Source organism: Pinus tabuliformis, chromosome X (genome assembly GCF_031772625.1).
Source record: "Pinus tabuliformis cultivar Carrire ecotype Pingquan chromosome X, CPIR1, whole genome shotgun sequence".
Classification (NCBI taxonomy): domain Eukaryota; kingdom Viridiplantae; phylum Streptophyta; class Pinopsida; order Pinales; family Pinaceae; genus Pinus; species Pinus tabuliformis.
The window spans coordinates 1,492,279,085-1,492,299,539 of record NC_142308.1 but is presented as its reverse complement, the minus strand read 5'-3'; the positions used below and the strand labels follow the sequence as shown (position 1 = coordinate 1,492,299,539).

The following is a 20,455-nucleotide window of genomic DNA, read 5'->3' as shown; positions in this document are numbered from 1 at the left end:
CTGCTTTTGGCATTTCATTACCTTTGATTTGGATACAACACCATTGACAATCACATGTGAAATCCTCCTTGTGCTAACAACACCTTTGACAATGACAACATATCAATACTTGACATCGGTGAGCACCTCCTTTGACAACATATTCTCACAATCTCCCATCATCTTCTCTGCCTTTGTCATCAATGACAACATATTTCTAACAATATTGATAGTGAATTTTGCTAAATATGTGTTTAATTTGGATTATTATGCAAAGAAGTCTTATTTTCACAATTATATGAAGGATAGTTCTTTGAAATCTAAACTCAAGTCATAGTTAGTTGGATTCCGTCGGCATCTAGTCAACCATAATTGTAAAAATTGTTAAGATAGTGAGTCATAGAAAGTTTGAGTTATATTTATCCTTCATGTAATTTATCAAACATAGACTCTATATCTTCTTAGGAACAATAACAAAGCATTTATTACAGTCAGGAAGACAATTAAATATGCAACATACATATAAACTTGCAGCAAAATTAAAGGATCATTTGAGTGACAAAAAATTTAGTACAAATGTATTTGTAGCAACAGAGAATTCAAGAACATCATGTAAGCAGCGCATACACATAAAGAGTTGAAGAGTTAAAGATGGTGACAACATTATGTTATATTTCTTAATCCCCCTAGTATGAATTTTGCAAATTGTTCTTGGATTGTGGTGTAAGAAAAAGTGGGATGGTTGTTATACAAATGATTCATTTATTTTATGCCTTGATGAAGGACTCCCGGGAATGACAATAACGCACTAGACTCATCCGTAGAGAGAGAAAAAAGGACACCCCCTGATTGGAGAGTATCTGCCTGATGGTTCTTGGTTGAGTAGAATTCTATATGGTTGAGAAGACTGCAGAAGATGAACAATTGAGATTTGCACTAACTGGCCATTGGACAAGAACAAGTCGCATTAAGCCTTGTATACATACATCTTCCTATCTCACTGGAAAATGTTGCAGTTGAGTTACCTATGCAGAGCAGTATGGCTGGTTGATGTACAACAAGGATACTTCTACAACAAGTGGTTATCCAAGACTTTGATGCATCTGGATGAGCCCAGGGATTGAGGGTGGGGGAGATGTTGTAGGGGTCTCTTAGACCTATGTTTGTCATCATATATTATGTATGTGTAAATGTCAATAATCCTCGGTAAAGGTGTAAGATAAAGTAAATGGGTTGTTGAGAGCGAGTACAACCACTCCAACCACATCTCTCATGTATAAATATACACTAATTCTAATATAAACATGGTTGGAATTCCTTCCCAAATCTATTGTTCTTTGTGTATGTTCATGTGTGTTCTTGTTGATATCAATATGTAGCATCTTCTTGTATGATGAAAGTATGTTTATAACATATATCCTGAGCCATAAGATCATTTGCTTCCTACATCTTGTATCACACCTATAGCTTAGGCCCAAGCATTTTGTTTAATTTACATTATTCTCTAATGATGGCAACACACCAAGTACAGGGAGAAGAGATACATACGAGGGTTCACACCAATTTTTATTCACAAGTGTGCAAGCATTGTGTGTGTGTGTGCTAGCTAATTGGAATGTTGTCTTTGGAGTGCAAATCTTTGAGTTGATGTGATTGCATCCTCCCTCACTCTAGTATTAATAATGATGACAAAGTCAGGGTCATGCCTTGTGGGTTATCTTTGGTTTGTGTCATTATCTACCTCATGTTATAAACTCTTAGTATACTATCATATCTCTATGTTGGGATTTCATTCCATATTAATACCCATCTTCTGAATTGTTTGTGTGTACATTATTGTTGGGTGTGTATTATAAACAATCCCACATATATAATAATTGTGAGATGGCGATGCTTTATAAGGAAATCCTTGCTCCATAAACTTTACCAAACTAGAAGTTAGTTTTTGGGTGTAAGTTCTCATACTGGGGCAATAACATCCTCCTTCACTCTAGCACTAACATTGTTAGCAAACATAATGCCATGCTTTATGGGTCAGCTTTGGCTTGTGTTATTACAAGGTAGAGCTTTATGTAATGGCATATCCCCATATTGGGATTCATCCCACATCAACGCTCCTCTTCTAAATTTCTAAATTGTGTGTGTTTTAACTCATCGTTGGGTGTGGGTATTGTGACTAATCACATACACATACAAATTGTGAGACAAATGGTTTGCAAAAAAATTACCCACACCAAACTTTTTGCCAATTCTAAAGTTGGACTGGGGACATCGCATTAGTACTCTTCTTCTAAATTATATGTTAAAATTGTCGTTGGGTATGTGTCAAGAACAAACTCATTACATAACATTTGTGAGACAAATATGGTTTATAAGGCTTACCCACAACAAAAGATTTTCCAATTTAGAAGTTGGATTTGGGGTGCAAGTCCTCTAGTTGATGTGATAGCATCCTCCCTCACTCTCATACTAGCATTTTTTTATGGTTTCAATGGCATGCCTTGTGGGTCATCTTTGGCTTGTGCACTAAACTCATAAGACACCCTAAGATTCCCTTAATATGATCCATCTCAAGGTCCTTTTAATTCATGTTTACCTCTTGTTTCTATTATGATAAGTTTTTACATATACATTATCCAATCTAGCTTTCCCAAGCTTGAATATTGACTCTTATAAGCACCCTTTTCCTCAAACCAACTATTCTAGAATTGAGGATTGCTTCCTATAATATCGATTTTCTAGTTTTTTCACCTCACGTCAGTATCTTAATGAGTCTTTATACTATTCAAGATGTGTTCAATCCCTAGTCATTTGAAATTACGTTGTGTTTCCACTTATAACCTAATGGATCACATCTACATTTCTTTAGACACCAAACCTACTTTAAATAATCTCATTTTAGCCTAGTGGATGTTGCACTATTTATTCTATAATACATTTCTAAATTCTAACCACATAACCCCATACGATGTCATTGCAATTATGTCATTTTCAAAACCATGTTCACCATTTTGTTTTGTAACCCTTGCTCAGTATTAACTTCATTGTCCTAACTAAATTCTCCTATATCATAAATTAATTTTATGATAATGCCATGGTTGTAACTTGCAATTTCTTGTAGCATTTCTTAGAATAAGTAGCATAAATATAAGTTGGAAAACAAATAAATTAGCACACTATATCATGAATTTAACATATCATTCCAAATGGCTGTGGAAATAAAGTCTCACTAAACCGGAAGTCTTGGGTTCAAATCTTGTAGTTGGACATGATGAAGATGTAGTCCTACCAAGCTTACCAAAAAAAACATATCATTCCAAAAGAGGCCCCCATTAACAAGATAGTTACATGTCGCACTCTACTTTTGTATTTTTCTTTTTGGCGCTTTCTTTAGCTTTGCTTTCAAGAAGGTGAGATGAAGCCATGCTTGCATCCATGAATCACATAGGCTTCCCCCAAGTTGATAAATGCTCCCCACATATTGTTTGGAACCATCAAATGTCTTCAAATTTTGGATTTCTAAAGCAAACTTTAAATTTGACATATTGTCTCCCTTATTTCCTAAGGAATTGTTCTCAAATGCTTCTTTGATACATCCTTATTATTAGTTGTTTGTATTACTCTAGTTAGCATCACTATTTACTTCTTTAAGTAGCCTCTTAGACATTTTATTATCATACTCACATAAGGAGTTAATGATAGGACCCAAAATCCTTGTCTAGTTTGCATCGAAGGCCATTGTTATGAGGATAGAAAAGTGTGTTTCCTTTCATTATTGAGGACCTACTAAAATGTTATCCACAAGTTCACTTCTCTTCTTGTGCTTGTGTTTCTATGTACATTGGCATAACCCTCATCATTACATTAATTGGTAGGTAGTTCCTCACTTGTTTATTGGCTAGACTTGCTTCCTACATATGTTTGCTAAGTTGCTTGTTTATTTTATTTAACCTACATGCTTATAACTTTTAAGGCAATTAAACAATAGCAACTACATTCATACAATTAAATGTATAACTTATAGCAAAAATTTCCAACCCTCAAAACCATGCAGTAGAATAGATCCATCTTAACCCCAATCAATTAAGTGCACTTGAGGTTTTGATCCCTCTAGGCACTTGATACATCTAGAGTTCAAAAAGAAATATATTAACCCAAGAACTAAACACACATACATGTGTACAATAGCCAACATTATCCCTAGCCAACATTAGCCCCACTCAACTTGGAGAGCACCAAGAGAAGTGTTACACATATGCACAAGTGCATGTTTCCGCAAAGTACACATCATCACCACTCAAGTTGTAGAGTGCCTCATTTCTCTTTACACATCCACTGTCAATAAATACCTAATTACTTAATAGAGCGCCTATGTTGAATTGCTTTGATCTAAAAATATAAACAAAGACCAATGTTGAGATCAAAATGAAATGATTCATTTTTCTGTCTAACTTTTTAGTGAGTAATTTCTTAACTTAATGCGCTGTTAAGTTTCTTGATTTACAAAACTAGATGTTTTTCCATGTACACCAATGAAATAGAAAAATCATCATCAATATAAGTATTATTGTTTAATATACATTTTCTCCATATTCCTTTCCCAATTTAACTTGTGTTAATCTTGAATTAGTTTTTGTTTAATTCAAAATATCATGATTCGTTATTTAAAGTATAATTTTTTATTTTCATACAATCCAAAAAATTGTAAATTTCCAATTATTAAATTATTAAACATTATAACATTAATAATTAAAAGACGAACTTCAGATTTTTTTGGTCTAAGAATAGAGCCTTTGAAGGAATCCCTTTAGTTAAGTGGTCTAAAATTGCCATGCCAAAGAAACTAGGAGGTTGGGACCTCAAAAATATATATCAATTCTCTTAATCATTAGCCACAAAAAGTGCATGGAGACCTACCCACAAATTTTCACTAAGGGCCAAAGTAATGTGTTTTAAATATCTAAACGGTCTCTCAATGGAGGACTAGTACCAAGCTTCTTGTAAATCCTCAACAAATGGATCTGTACTATGGAAGGCTTTGGTTGCATCTTTTGCTCTTATTGGTCCTTGGACAATTTGGAAAGTGGGGAATGGCAAAAATGTGCTAATTGGTCAAGGTTCCAACTAAGAGCCGACGAAGCCTACCACCTTTCTAATAGTCTTGTTTGGTCTCTCCATGGAGTGAGTATCTATTCTCTAACTAATACAAAAACCCAATACCCTCAAGGTTTGGGTAGGATGGGATGGAAATTTGAATCAAATCTTAGCCTTACAAATCCTAAAGTAGTCAAATGGCACAACTTTATAGGAAATTTATGTTCCTACCTTATTAGGTTGTTAGAAGAGGAAGATGCTTAAATTTGGTCTAAAAATCCCAAATTAGGCAATTTTACAATAAAGTTTGGTTATATTGTTCTAATTGAACTTCAGTTTGTGAGAGAAAAAAAGTTCGTGGAACATTTTGTGGAAAATTGGGGCCCATCTAAATATAAAATAGTGATTTGGATTGCCATTAATAATAATGAAGCTTCTCACATGGGACAATGTTGTTAGACCCAAATCGATGTCAAGAGTCGTGTAATATTGCGGTAAGTTTTATTTTATTTATTGGAATAATAGTTGTTTTGATTAAAAAGTATTTAAATGACTTAAATTTTGGCAGCCAATAGCATTAGGACAACAAAGAGTTTATTGGTGTTGATTTTTGAATTATTGTTTGAATGTTGAGTACAACAGCAGTTGTATGTGTATTTATGGAAGTGACATTGTTTAATTATGTTTAATTGTAAATGTTTATGAAGATTTATGAGGTCTAGGAAGTAACCAGCATGGGTACGAAAATTCAATTTGTTGTGTGAAATGATGGACTACCTCAATTAACGTTTAATGGATTCTTAAAATGAGAGAAGTGGGGATTACGTACAATAATGAATATTAAATCAATGTTGATTATAATGAAACAATTGGAGCATTTTATAATCCATTAACCTAATCACACTCCGCCTCATTTGGTTAACTACAACAAAACAAAGATTTCAGCAAATGTTTAACAATATGTGTTCCTTAAACTTTAGGTCTCAACAAGTTCTTATAATTTTGTTATAGGTAAGCAATATTAATCATTTTGGTTTAATTTTATTAGTAATTTTGTACCGATAGGAAAGAGTCTCATGGTTCTATAAGTGGATTAGTCTCTTAACCTTTGACCATTACACCTGCACATTTTTTTTTTGCCTCTACAAGTGTCTCTTTAATATAATATGCTTTATATGGATTATTTTTCTTTTTATGAATTTCTTTGTTGGTTTTCATTCATGGGTAAATTTTTATCTTTTACTAAATATTAATATATAAATTAAATCTATGAAAACATTGACCCAACTTTCATTTTATCGTTGTTAATGGTGTTGGAGTGCTCTTAACAATATTTGATCTTTCCCCTTTCAAAAGACTTGGTTTCCTGTATTGATAATTACTACCTGTCTTATCTAAAGTTGTTCATTTTAATCCAATGTCTATTTTGAGATTTCTTTTACCTAAAATAATTATCTTAAAATATTTGGAGTGAGTTATACAGGGTTGTAATTTTATCTACTTTATTATGAGTTATACATGGTTGTAATTTTCTACGACAGTTTCTTTCTTAGCTCTCTATGTAGACCCAAGTTCAAACTTTGAGTTGAAGTTGGCCTATGACTCAGATTGTACTTTGGCCTAGATTTAGAATGAGGCTTGTTGTTGGTAGACTAACCATGATTTTGGGGTTGAAAACCAACAAGACTATGAGCCCGGGTTGCACAAAGGAGGTGAAACTTGTTGCACCTTGAATTATGTGGGTGTATTGTTTTATGCCTTGTAGTTTTAGGCTCCTTCACATGGAGCTTGAAGAGTGGACTTTAGGATCATTAAAATTAGAACAATTTCTTGTTAATTGGTGTCCATAAACAAGATTTTATGTTTTCCTTTCATTGTAAGACTTCAATTTGGATCTCCATAAGAACTTGAATTCAGAGTTTGACTCAAGGTTGGCTTGTGACTTGGATTGTGGTGTGTCTTAGAGTCATAATAGGGTTTGAAGTTAGCAAACGATTAGCATGAGATTGAAAACCAACAAGGCTGCAACATTAGGGTGCACAGAGAAAACAGAACTCGTTACACCTTGAACTCTATGGGTCTACTCTTGTACACGTTGTTATGGTCCTTTAATGAGAAACAATGTGGGTTTAGGCTTCTTGACATGGAGCTTGAGGATTACACTTTTGGGTTTGAATTAAATATTTGACAAAAATATATATCAAATTTACACTTTTGGGTTTGGATTAAATATTTGACAAAAATATATCTCAAATATATTTCTTGTCAATTGATTTTAAATATACTCTAGCCCACTTTTTCTATCCATATTCAATATTATTTGTGATAATTAGAACAATTTATTGTCAAATGTTATCGATAAACAAGATTTGCTCGCTTTCTTACAATTTGGCTATGACAACTGCCTTCATATCATTGTGAGACTTCAATTTGGCTCTCCATGTGGACTTGAGTTGAAAGTTTGACTCGAGGTTGGCTTGTAGGATTATAGTTTGCCTTAGAGTCATAATAGGGTTTGAACTTGGAAGAGCACTAATAAGAGATTGAAAACCGAAATGTTTCTCTGAAATTATTTCACTTAAAATCAGCTTTAGCTTAAGAATGATCACTTTGGATATTAATTTGTAAATCACATTACAAAATTAGAAAGGTGAACTTCAGATATTTTTGGTTTGGGAATAGACCCTCCAAAGGCATCCCTTTAGTTAAGTGGTCCAAACTTTCCATGCCAAAGAAACTGGGATGTTGGGGCCTCAAAAATATCTATCAATTCTCTCAGTTATTAGCAACAAAAAGATTATGGACACTCACCCACAATTATTTGCTATGGGGCAATGTAATGTGTTCCAAATATCTTAATGATCTCCCGATGGAGGAATGGTACTGTGCTCCTCTAAAATCCTCAAAAAATGGATCTATAGTATGAAAGGCCCTGGTTGCCTCTTTTTCTCTTTTTGGTCCTTAGACAATTTGGAAATTAGTGAATGGCAAAAATATGAGAATTGGTGAGGATTCATGGTTGGGAGTTAGCGAAACCTTCCTCCTTTCTGATGAGCTTGTTCAATCTCTCCATGGAGCAGGTATCTATTCTCTGGCTGATACAAATGCTTAACCTGGGCAGGAGGGGGAGGAAATCTGAACTGGACCTTGCTCTTACAAGTCCTGAAGTAGTCGAATGGCAGAAATTTGTAAAAAATCTATGCTCCAACTTTATCACACTGTTAGAAGAGGAAGATGACAATCTTTGTCAGTCTGAAAATCCCAAATCAAGCAATTTTATGGCAAAACTTGGTTATATGTTATGATGGAGCTTTAGTTTGTGACAGAAAAAAATTGGTTATAGAATATTTTATTGAAAATTTGGAGGCCATATAACTGTAAAATAGTCCTTTGGCTTGCCCTTAAAACAAGCTTCTTACTTGGGACAATGGTGTTAAGAGAGGATGGTTAGGCCCAAATAGATGTTCTCTTTGTAAAATTGATGTAGAGTCAATTTCTCATTTATTCATTTCTTGTCATTATCCATCTCAAGTGAGGAATCCGACGACGCGGTCCTTTTCTCCAAAAATAGCCTAAAACAAATCTTCTCTGGAGGACTGCATGTAGGATTGGATACAAGATGGTGAAGTTAGGGAGTATGGATCATTTCCAAGTGTCATAGTTTATTTTAATTGGTGGGTCTGGATCACTTGAATTTTCCAAGGATGTGAAATTCCTATGGTAGTAATAGCAGGTTTGAGTGAGAAGCTAACCAAAGAATATTGGGTGGAGCCCATCTAGAAGCAGAGGGCTCTTGAAATGCCTATTATTGATTTTGATATCACTTGGGGGTTCTTCGATGACGCAAGCCAAGGTGACCTGCCCAAGTGTGGGGTTGGAGTGGTTCCATTCTTGAATCAAAATCATTGTTTTAATATTAAGTATGCGCCTGGCAGAGGTTCCAACACTAAAGAAAAATTCTCAGCTTTGTGGTGTCTCCTATATTACAAAAACAGACATCAAAGACCCAGGTGATAGTGGAACTCAGAAACAGTTATAGATTGGGCCTGTAAGCATATTGTGGTGGAAAATGTAAGCCTTGGCCTGCTGCTTCGGGACATTCTTTACTATCTACAATCTTTTCAGTGGTATTTCGTTAAACATGTATACAGAGAATTGAATAAAAAAGTTGATGAGCTTTCAAATGTGGCGCTTTTTCTGTGCTCAGGATTTTCCAGCCTATATGTATTCTAGTATGGTCAAGAGTGGGAAACTATGTAGTTCCCATTTTTAATTTGTCTTTTAAATGGTGAAAATTATGCGTAGTCTCTAAAGGCAGTTAGTCTCTGTATTTTTGGTCTATCTTAAATCATTTTTTAGGGTGTGGTCAGTTTATGTTTTCTTTATGAGATCCGGTATCTATATTGGTCAGTAAAGTTTGGGACTCAAGCTCATTCTCGCGGTCAAGTAATTGGGGTCTAGCTGAAAAGTAGTAGATCGTCTACGAGAATTTTGTGGAATGTTAATAGTCAAATGGCGAGCATTGGAGTCAAATTATGTTTTGGTTGTCATTTTCAGGTGTAAAGCCCAGTCCATATAAATGGCAACATGTATAATCAACTATATAATTATAATGATTTTTCTTTGGGGAAAAAATTATCTTAATTTATTTTTATTTATTTAAAATTCATTAAAAATATAAAACACAAATAATTAATGATTTTTATTTATTTAAAAATTATTAAAAAAATATAGAACACATGAATCTCACATAATTTTAGATGTGTATAGCAAAATTTTAATTTTTTAATGTCAGTATAAGACAGCTTTTTCTCCCTCATAGTCTGGGGCTTTTTTTTCACTTACACATGTAAACTTATTATATCATAATCAACAGAAAAGGGCACAACTTATATTTCACCAAATCCACATAAAAGGGCACATCGGGTCAAAGCTTGAGAATATATGTTGCCAATTTATAGTTTTTTCTGAACTTGTCCAATAATTCACTGGAAGGCCTGTACTGTCTAATTCAACTTCAATATCTATTCACGCAGATAAATATTTCAGCAAAAATCTGAGTGTTGGAAACAATAACTAATAGATGCTGTCATCTAGACCTTTTCCTAGACACTAGAATTGCGAAGGACAAGATCGGCAATAATGGATTCTCGATCTAATATTGCTGGGAGGATATAAAGCGCTTCATTGTGCCCGAATGTGAGAAGAATACAGTGTATGCAGGATCTCTGTTCCAACACCATGGTTTACAAATTGCCATTTGCCCATCTTGCATATATGCAGTAAAATCTGTATCTGCAACCCAATCAAGAAAAGTTGCAGAGAGCAAATCACTTATGACTTTACACATGATGCGTATGCATTATAGAGCAGGAAACCTTGCCAAAGCAGAGGTGAAGGACAATGCGAAGAACAGTGATGGATTTGACTTATTTTATTTTTTGTGGCCTTTTAAACTTCTTGGGTAGCAACCAAAAAATTGGATGCCGAGTTCCAAAGATTCTAAATAAATTTTCCCAGCCCTTTTTGAATTGCAATCCTTCCGCAGCTCCCTCTCTGACTTTAAGGGAGTCAATATAATTCTGACCACTATAAAGCAACTGAACCTGTTGATAAAGTAAGACTCCTATCCCAATAGACACGGACAGACTGGCTATAATAAGATACATCAAAGCAATGGCCCTAGCTGATAAAACAACAGAACTGGTCATCAAAGCATCTATGAATGCTCTGACAAGGTGAACTAGATTGGTTGACCTGAATTTAGATGTGAGGTTAATTGGAACATAGAAGAAAGTTGGCCATATCCACAAACCTGCATAAGTTGACACTAATAGTACATAGATATTACTAATTAGAGCAAAGAAGAGGAAGGTGATGAAGTGATGATGGTTCGCTGCTCCAACACAGTTTCCAATCTGAAAGACAGAAAAGCAACAAAAGCTTCCATCAGGGAAAATGTAAATGTCACTGAAGATAAATGGAGATTACACTGAAAAAAAAGGAAGCAAATAAAAACGAGGGATTATAATTTCAGGATTGTATTTTCTATTATGAAATATTTATTCTTTGTGACTTTTATTTCGATGATATTTGCAATGTTCTACCAAATCTCCACGACGTGGGGGCGAGGGAGCGGGGATACGCAGGAGCGACCTATGCAAAAGCTCCCCACCAATTTTTAGGAAACGTGGGGGGACGTCGGGGTCTTAAAAACTTATAAATATAAAAATATATGATATATCATTGAAATTTTAATATTTATAATGTAACTGTCTTTATCATTATATAATATATAACACTTACATCATGAAGGATAAATGATAAATCGATGAATCATATAACTGAAGTCTGAAACAAATTTAAAACGAAAAGCATGATATCATATAATCATACATCATACATGTAAGTTTGTAACTGTACAGTGTAACTACTAACAATGTACAATGAAAATAAATGTTTAAAGTTTTAAAGTTTAAACCATATTGAAGTTCCAACTATGAATATTGAATATTGAAATAAAAGTCAAGTCTGATACATCAAGAGTCAATTTTTTATAGAGTCAAGACTCAAGTCTAATATATCATATATCAAGATTCAAAATAAACTGAAGTCTAAAACAGAAAAGCAAATTTGAAAGGACGACAAAACGACTGAGTAGAGCGATATCATGAAAAGATGAAACAATGTGAAATGAACATTGAAAATAAAGTTTAAACCCTTCCCGGTTCATAAAAATTAGGATTTTTTTGTTTCATTAAAAAAAATTGCGATTTTTGTCTAGCGAAACAACCCCTCACAACCCCTTTCGCCTAGGAAACAACCCCCAGTCATTCCCAAGTCCCTGGAGCGCGAGGGAGCTAGGAAACTCGACCCCCAGGTGGGGTGACACGACCCCTTGGAACACTGGATATTTCCATTATATATTTTCTGGAACTCTCTCTGTGTATCCTCCAAGTGCCCATCAAGCCTTCTCTTATAATCCTCTCATTGATCAATCAATGGCCCAAATTAGACTCTAATCAATGGATAGGATCATATTGACTTGATCTCCGTTTTCTTCTAAAAGTTACACCCATAGTTTAGATTAATACCCATTAATTATTTTAACCCATTAAAAATAATTAATTATTTTAATAAAACTGTCTCCTGGTGGAATTTCCCAAAACGATTTCTGGGTATTGTGGAATACATGTGTCTAAGCCTCCCTGCAAAATTTGAGACTTAGAGCACATCCGATGCTACCAGAAATCAACAAGAAACACTGCTCACTTTGGAATATCAAGAAACAAGATTGGTGGTGCTTAATAACAAGCCGACGCACTTCTTCATGCAGCATATCCACCTTTAAACTCTTTTCGATATATTTGTTTTAATCTACAAACATTCATGTCACCTACAAGTCCACTGAAATTTAAGTGTCGATGTAGCCAACATAACCATGGCAATACAGCTGAGAGCACCATGGATATCTGCAAATAGGCGTGTCCATTATGATGTTAAATTTGAAACACTCCCTGACTGCACTAGCCATTGAACTTGCAATCTTACTCCTAACATTCAGTTTCCTTCCTTGCAGTCTAATCATTTGTTTATTTTAATCTAGACCGCTAATGTCTCCATAGCTTATGCTCAAAATGAAAAAAAGGGCTGAAACATGTCTGCCAAGTGCAATGATGTCTTTATATGAAATGACAAGGGCAGAAATGTTGATTCTCTACAGTCGGGTTGATGATCAGATACCCAGTGAACAACTTAATCAATTGCTGAGCTAAAATTATACAGTTTACAGGTTCTCAAATTGTTTTCCTAGTTATCAACTGTTTTTCCAAGTCATTTGCTTATCTATCTCGAGTCCCTATAATAGCTGTTCAACTTCCTTCTCTCAGCTGCCAGGCTTCTTTCTCAAAGATGTTAGGTTTCCAACATGAACTTTGGATTTCTCTTTCACATCCATCAAGTTTCTTTCCCATTTGTATATATGAGTATGCATTTGACATGAGGGATTATGGAAAAGAAGGAAACAGTGTTAAGTTGTTAACTAGTTACTGGGTGATTGCAGAGATATTAATGTAGATTTCACAGTGAAATGCAATAGGCTTTAGAAATACTGCCCCACCTCTCGACCACCCCAATTCTGTGTTACATAATTTGCGCTTGCTGGAATTTAGTCTAAGTTGTAAGTTTTTGCAAAACTCAGATCAGATTGTTGTCAGGACAAGTTCATTTCCAGGAAAAAGGGCAATGAAGGGAGAGCCTTTTGACAGTCAATTTGTAGAGTGGAATACATTACCTGGAATGGAGAGCACATCACTAGTGAAAACAAAAAGACAACTTAGATGCTTCAGACCGAGGGTAGAGGAGAGATCCCATTTCCAACATGGACGACAAAGGCAGTCTTGAAGATATGCTGAATCATTTGAAGAAAATTCAACACATTCATCAAGAGATGAATATTAGATTAGAAATCAGCTGAACAAGCTGCAACAGGTTCTGAAACTCTGAAGGCTATGCAAGAATGAATGGAGTTGATGTTTCAAACCTAGCAACTAGATTTGTGCCAAGTATGGTTAATAGTAAATACAACCAATATCACCTCATCTGTAAGTTGGTGTTGATTCTCAAATCCCCACAATTAAATTCCCTTTAAAATAGAAAATAACTATTCAATGGTACACTTTAAGTCTTGACAGATTAGATGATTAGCGAATATATTAAGATCATATTTTTCTCGTCGTGAATTTGTATGATACGTAAAGAATCTACCTTATACAGTTGGGTGTGTAGAAAAGTCTTAACATGGCTGAAAGATTAATAGAAAATTGAAATGGCGATGAAAGGAGCAACAATTGCCCATTAATAACTTTGAACAAATTCAAACAAGTAATGAAGTTCTACCCAACCATGGCATGAGAAGAACCTGTTGATAAAAAGGAAACTTCTGAAACCCAAGTCAAGTCAAAAGGTCCAAAGAAGATGAAATCTATCAGCTATCCATAAATATTAATGTTTAAGAGACATATGCTTGGTTAAAGCTTAGTACATGAATGGTTTGTATATTAGTAAGGAAAAACAATTGAATCTTTTTAAAACTATTCTTCATATGAAACTTGAACCTTCACCAAAAAGGCAGAAGAAAAGTAGAGGGAAAAGAATTTAATAAATTAATTCACAACACGTAAACAGTCTTCAACTGTACCACCTAGTGACAAAGGAAATACACCGATGAGACATGAAATTGGAATTAATAGACCAAGAAAATAATTTAATAGTCATGGTGTGGAGGAAGATCATGGCATGCTCTAGAAGAATGCAGTAGCTTTCCCAACATGGAAATCATGAAACATAGTTGGATATTTCGTCTTGAAAGAATAGCCTAGGAATGTGTTACCCCTCAAATAGCATGAGGATTTGATCCAGTTGAAGACCCTGCCCAAGCAGGCTGCATATGAAGGATTTGTATCTTGGCGGCTATTGGTTTCATATTGATGTCTATTTTCTCATGAATTATCAACTTTTGTTGGCATCATCGTTCCATATTTGGGAGGCTTAAATGTTGATCTTGATGGAGCACTAGATACTTACTCATTTGTTGACCCCTAGCATATGCATGGACAGGGAAACTCATTAATTAAGGGTTCTCCCCAAGTATTATGGCTCATTATGTGATTTGGTTGCCCATTGAAATAGGGCATTGGTTTGCTTAACATGTTGGCATTCATTTTGGTCTTTGAAAATCTTGGAGAGGAACACCCTTCAATTCAGGGGTTACCACAGTTTTGGCATGGTATTACTTCAGTTGTGCACCTTGAGATTTGTGATGGGATACCATGCATGAGTTGAAGAGGAAGTGCATCTCTTGAGGGGTGTTTCACTTGTACACACTTCCCCAAAGCACCCCCCTTTTTTATGGTCTTTAATGGCCAGGTTTGGTCAAATCCACACCTATGCACATGGTTCTAGACTCTAGTGTACCCTCTTCTTGACCCATGCTTTTGAGATGTTTGATGGTATTGACACATGCTTTCGAGTCTGTTCACATTGGTTTAGTGGAATGTTTCACCCTTGATGCACATTCTCTAGGTTATCCCACTTTTGGGCTCTTGGTTCAAGGAGACTGATGGTATTACACTTAATATTTGACTTTATTGGAGGAACATTCCCTTGGACTAAGGAGAGTTGGTTGTTTGCACATGGATTAATGCTACTGGCATACATATCGAGATCACTCCAGTATTGAAGAGGTGGTTGTAACAACCAAAGCTTATTTATTGCACCCATAACCGTGTTTTATATTCTTCGGGAGTTCATTGGCTTATTGGTGTTGAAAAATAGTAGCTGCAGTCAGTATTTTCATGGTCAAAATCAAAGGAGAAATTATTTATCTTCCAGCTGTCCAAGTCGGCCTCATTTGGACAAGTCGGCCCCACCACTTGAAGGGGTTTGACCCCAAGGTCAAAAACCCACCTCTTGACTCGCATATAGATTAGCATTTGTTGGACCTCATTTGGCATCATCATCAACTCATGCATTCGACCAATCACAAGTTCTGTTCACACATGCAAAGGAGGAAGAAGACAAAAGTTTCCAGCAAAGTTTAACCTCTCTTATCTATGCTTTGACCAACATTGATTTGGATCTTCTTGTTGCTTTTTGACCAAGTTTTTGATTGGACTTGGAGGCTGAATATTCTATGATTCATTGACTGTTGATTGACCGAGATTCTGTTCCTTTTTTGGGCATTGACCAAGGGTTGACCATAGGTCAAACCCTGTAGTTTGACCGAAGTTTGGTTGAGGCATTACAGACTGAATTTCGGCCCCTTTGACCGAACTACTGTAGGCCAAAATTTGGCCCTTTGACCAGACTTGGACTTGTAAGCAAAGTGCAGACTTTCTCTCTCATTTGACTCTATTTGACTTGGAAGTTAATGTGGTCAATGGTTGACCTTTGACTGGAATATTTTGATGTACATTTTGATGAATTGAACTCTCTCTCTCATAAGGAAAGATTACCAAGTTTCCCCCTTGTGGGGTTTTGTCCCAAGAAATTTTGGTGTCTCTTGTTTCATTGTTTTTATTGTGATCTCTATTGCTCTACTGAAATTAATGGTTGAAATTTTCAAGTATAACTACTTAATGATTGGAATGCTCTAAAGAAGTCAAATTGTATCATTGGAAGTAGTTATCAATTTGAAAATTGTTCTAGTCTTGTTTGCAACTAGAAAATCAACATGGTATCAGAGCTTTGGTGAAGGAAAAGAGCATTGAGATCACCTTAAAGAGCATTGAGATCCTACATCTTTTGTCTTGATTGATCATCTTCATCATGAATTCCTTCATGAAGACAGAAAACAAGCTTGAAGGAGCTACAAACTTCAGAGCATGGAAGACTAGAATTGACCTTGTTCTTGCAAGGCATAAGGTCTTGGGTATTGTGAAAGGAAAAGTTATTGAACCAGTTGATCAAGCAAGAAAAGACAAGTTCCAAGAAGATGACATCATTGCCATGAGCATCATTGTGGAATCTGTTAGAGATCATCTAATTCCTTATATTGTTGATCTTAAGTCTTCCAAGGAAATGTATGATGCTCTCATTGGATTATACACCATCAACAACATTAGTCAATCTATAAGTCTAAGGAATCAGCTTCATGATGTTAAGATGACAAAGAATGATACAATGGCATCATACTTCATAAGGACTCTCAATTGAGAGATCAACTCAAAGCTATTGATGAAATGTACCTGATAAGGTACTAGTAGCTTTATCACTTAATGGTTTGCCTGACACTTGGGATTCTTTCGCATCAAGCATTAGCGGAAAAGAAAATGCTCCTACCTTTGATAAACTAGGGGTTGCTTGCACTCGAGAAGAATCAAGTGAATTTGGAGTCATAGTAACACAGACATCGGAATGAATAAGATCCAAGATTTCTTTTGACCTTGAGGCACTGCTTCCAAATGGTCTCTTGGTGTTCTTACCCAACGCACATCCTTTGCATATTCCTTCATGATCTTCTTCTGGTTCAGGGATGCTATTCACTATTGAATTTAGGGTTGCTAAGATTTTGTACTGAAGATGACCAAAACTTCTATGTCAAAGTTCACATGGGCTAACTTCAATGTGAACCAAAGCTTGAGCGAGGGGAGTTAACAATCTGTAAAGTCTTCCTTCACGGATCCCAATCATTCTTGCATCTTCTATGCTTGAGTTTTTACCCCATACTATAACCTTTCCACCAATGAAGCAACTCTATCACCCTTGTCTTCTAGACATGAAATAGAAAGTAAATTCTTGTGCAAACCTAGAACAAATAAGATATTGTTGAGATGAATGTTTCCTCCATTCTCCAACTCAAGTGAAGTCTATCCAATTCCTCTCACAGGGTAGCTTTTATTGTCACCAAGCTTTACGGAGTAAGAGGACTTTCCTTTTTGATAGTCTTTAATTGCTTGTGTTGACCAGTCATATATCTTAATGCTCCACCATTGATCACCCATATATTCTCATCTTGAAATGTGCCAATGAGTGTTGAGAATAGTCCTTCATCCTTTGTAGATGTCTTGGTCACTTCCTTCTTAGAAGAAAATAGGAGATCCCATACTTCTTTGATGCCCTTCTTGAGTTGACTTGCCACCTTCGTACACTTCTTTAGGAACTTCTTCAGTGTAGTAGAGATCTTCATTATGCCCTTAGCCAACCTTAGCTCTGATGATTGATCCCATGAGAAATCTATAGGGAAGTAGTTAGGATGATTTCTCTTTCTATGATAACTGCTTGTGATATCTTTTTACCTTTTCTTATTATTATGTTCGTTTATGATCAAACAACTACCAAAAACAAGAACAATAGTACACAAGTACAAAGGATATAGGCTGAAAGCCAAGGCCAAAATCTCTCCACTTGAGAGGAAAACCCGTAAATCTCTTCTCTTCTTATAGATTCTTCATTTGACGAATTCCAGACCTCTACACCAAGACCAATACCCTTCCAAGACCAAGTCCGACCTCTTTTGACGATGTGCTTCCTTTGTCCAAGTCAAACCCAGTCAAATCTCTTCCAACAACACAACTTCAACCCACAGCTTCAGAATTTCGGCCTCCACTGCAGGTCTGAAATTTTCAGCCCCCAACAACTGCTACTGCATCCACACGTGCAAGCTCAATTTAGCTTTCCAAGGCCTCCCAATAACTTTGCTTGCTTTGCTTCCTTGCCTAGGGCAAGAAGGTAACCTAGTAAGCCCTTCTTCCAGCAACTTTGATCCTCTTTTAGCAAATAGAGAATTTCAACCTTGAAGCAACAAACCCTAGCCTTCCTTCTTCGCACGTGTGAGATAGAATTAGCCTAGAAACTTCTTCATTCATCCTCTTCCTTCTTCGCTAGCCTTTTCCTACTCTTCCTTCGCTTGAATGAGATGTGAAGTGAATGTGTCTCAAGGAGGTAGAGTTCCCTCCTTTATATAGGCTTCTTAAGGTGGAAGTGGCTCCTCAAAATAGGCCGACTTGGTCTTGAAGGGTATTTTGAAACTTTTAATTACAAAAATAATTTTCTTTACAAGTTACAATGTGCCCAATGGGGTCTTCAACTTATGACAATGACTCTTTTGACCAGCGTTGAAAATATCAGTATCGGCAAAATATCGGCGAGGGTCCAGAAAATATCTTATTGGCAATATCGGCAAAAATATCAGCAAAATATCGGCAAGCATAAAAAAATGCATAATATATTCATTTTTTTCAGATTTTTAAACATATAAAGCAATAACAACATGAAATAAACACATCGGCACATAAATATGAAGAAAGCACTGATATATATGATGTCAAATAGAAATGATACATGAAAGGCGATACCAAAGCCTGCTGATCCCTGATAATTGTCCATTCAAGGACTCAAATGTGGAGAACCAATACAAAATAACATCACATATATAAAAGTATCTCATCATCATGAGTTATATGTAGCGTAACAAATAAAACTAACAGCTATCTATCTGAAATCACTGCCCTCTCCCCCTTTTACAGGAAAACATGATGGGTTGTTTGCCAGGCCTGCCCCTAGTAGTAGAAGGCCTTGACCCTGCCTCTACACCTAATGTCAAATAATGAGTGCTAGGTATGAAGCTGTGCTCTCCTATATCTATAGCAGATAGTGTTGATGTTGATGCTCCCACAATGTCCTCCTCCTCCTCCTCCTGCTCCTTCGAGTGCTGCTCCTCCTCCGAGTCCTCCTCCTCTTGCTGCCCTTGTTCTAATGAATCATCTGGCTCTAACCATGAAGGTGACTCCTCCAAGATGGGCTCCTCAGACTCCACCCTCCACTGAGACAATACATCAATATTGTCTAAGGAAATGGCATCTGGATCCATTGGTGCTTCTATTTGCCTCACTCGAAGTCAGATGTTGTAATGCACCTACACTAAAGCATTGAGGCGTGCGAACTCCAACCTGTAAGAGTGTCAAAAAAACTAATGAGTCTTGACTCTTGACTCTTGACACTTGAAGGTCATAAATTAAAAATAAAAAATTACAATAAGTGTAATTGCTCAACTGAAGGCTGGAGCTCAAAGTTATCCCTGTTGCGCTTTTTTGCGTGTATTTTCTCAAATACACTCCAATTGCGCTCACACCCTGAAGAGCTACATGTTTGACTCAAGATTCTTATGGCCAATTTCTACCTTGCACCATAGCTTCGCCACCAAATATCTACAACAAAATAAAGAAATAAAAAATTCAAAAACTTAAAACATAATTAAACTTTCAAATAAAAGTTACATAATTGAATTTAAAAAAAATAGAGTTACAAGTAAGGAAATTCTAAATTGAAAATTCTAATTTCTAATGAGTGAGGACTTGTCACTTACGTGGCATGAAGAGGGTCCTTTCCTTAATAGCATCATCAAAGCCAAATAGGGCAACACAATCCCGATAATATTGTATCTCGCAATTGATTTTGCTACGAAGCTCAGGATCAGGTACCATCCTATGAATACAGGAATGGAGCCCTTCCATCACCTCGCCATCAAAATCAAAGCCGCATTTGTATGAAAATGCGGGGTTGAGGAAGAGTGTTGCTGCATGAATGGGTCGATGAAGCATCCCTGTCCACCAACTATCAATCACATCCCATAACATCATATGCCTATCAAGGCCAGCAGAACCCTTGTCTGCATAATAAGAACGAATGGCCTCCTTGGCCCTATCCATGGCCTCATACAAATAAGCCATTGCAGGCTTCTCCCCATCTACCAATCTGAGAACCTTTACTATAGGTTCACTAACTGAGCATGCTTCTTCTACTCCATGCCAAAACATCTCATAGTACACCATTTTTGCAATGGCTTTCTCGTCCTGTCTCCTGTTGTATCTACAATTATGCC

The 20,455-nt window shown here is 36.0% G+C and overlaps 1 protein-coding gene across 4 annotated transcripts in view; it reads right to left on the bottom strand.

Moving 5' to 3' along the window:
• Nucleotides 1-10,000: 10,000 nt before the first annotated feature.
• LOC149145657 (protein S-acyltransferase 11-like) overlaps nt 10,001-20,455 on the bottom strand; it is a 161,182-nt gene continuing 150,727 nt past the window's right edge. For 3 of the 4 annotated variants that reach the window (XM_089448684.1, XM_089448685.1, XM_089448683.1), the window contains one exon: nt 10,001-10,991. In XM_089448684.1, coding sequence (XP_089304810.1) covers nt 10,503-10,991 — 489 coding nt within the window. In that variant the 3' untranslated portion in view covers nt 10,001-10,502. Of the gene's footprint in view, nt 10,992-12,240; nt 12,546-20,455 lie in introns of those variants that run through there. The other variant, XM_089448686.1, reaches the window with a different exon arrangement.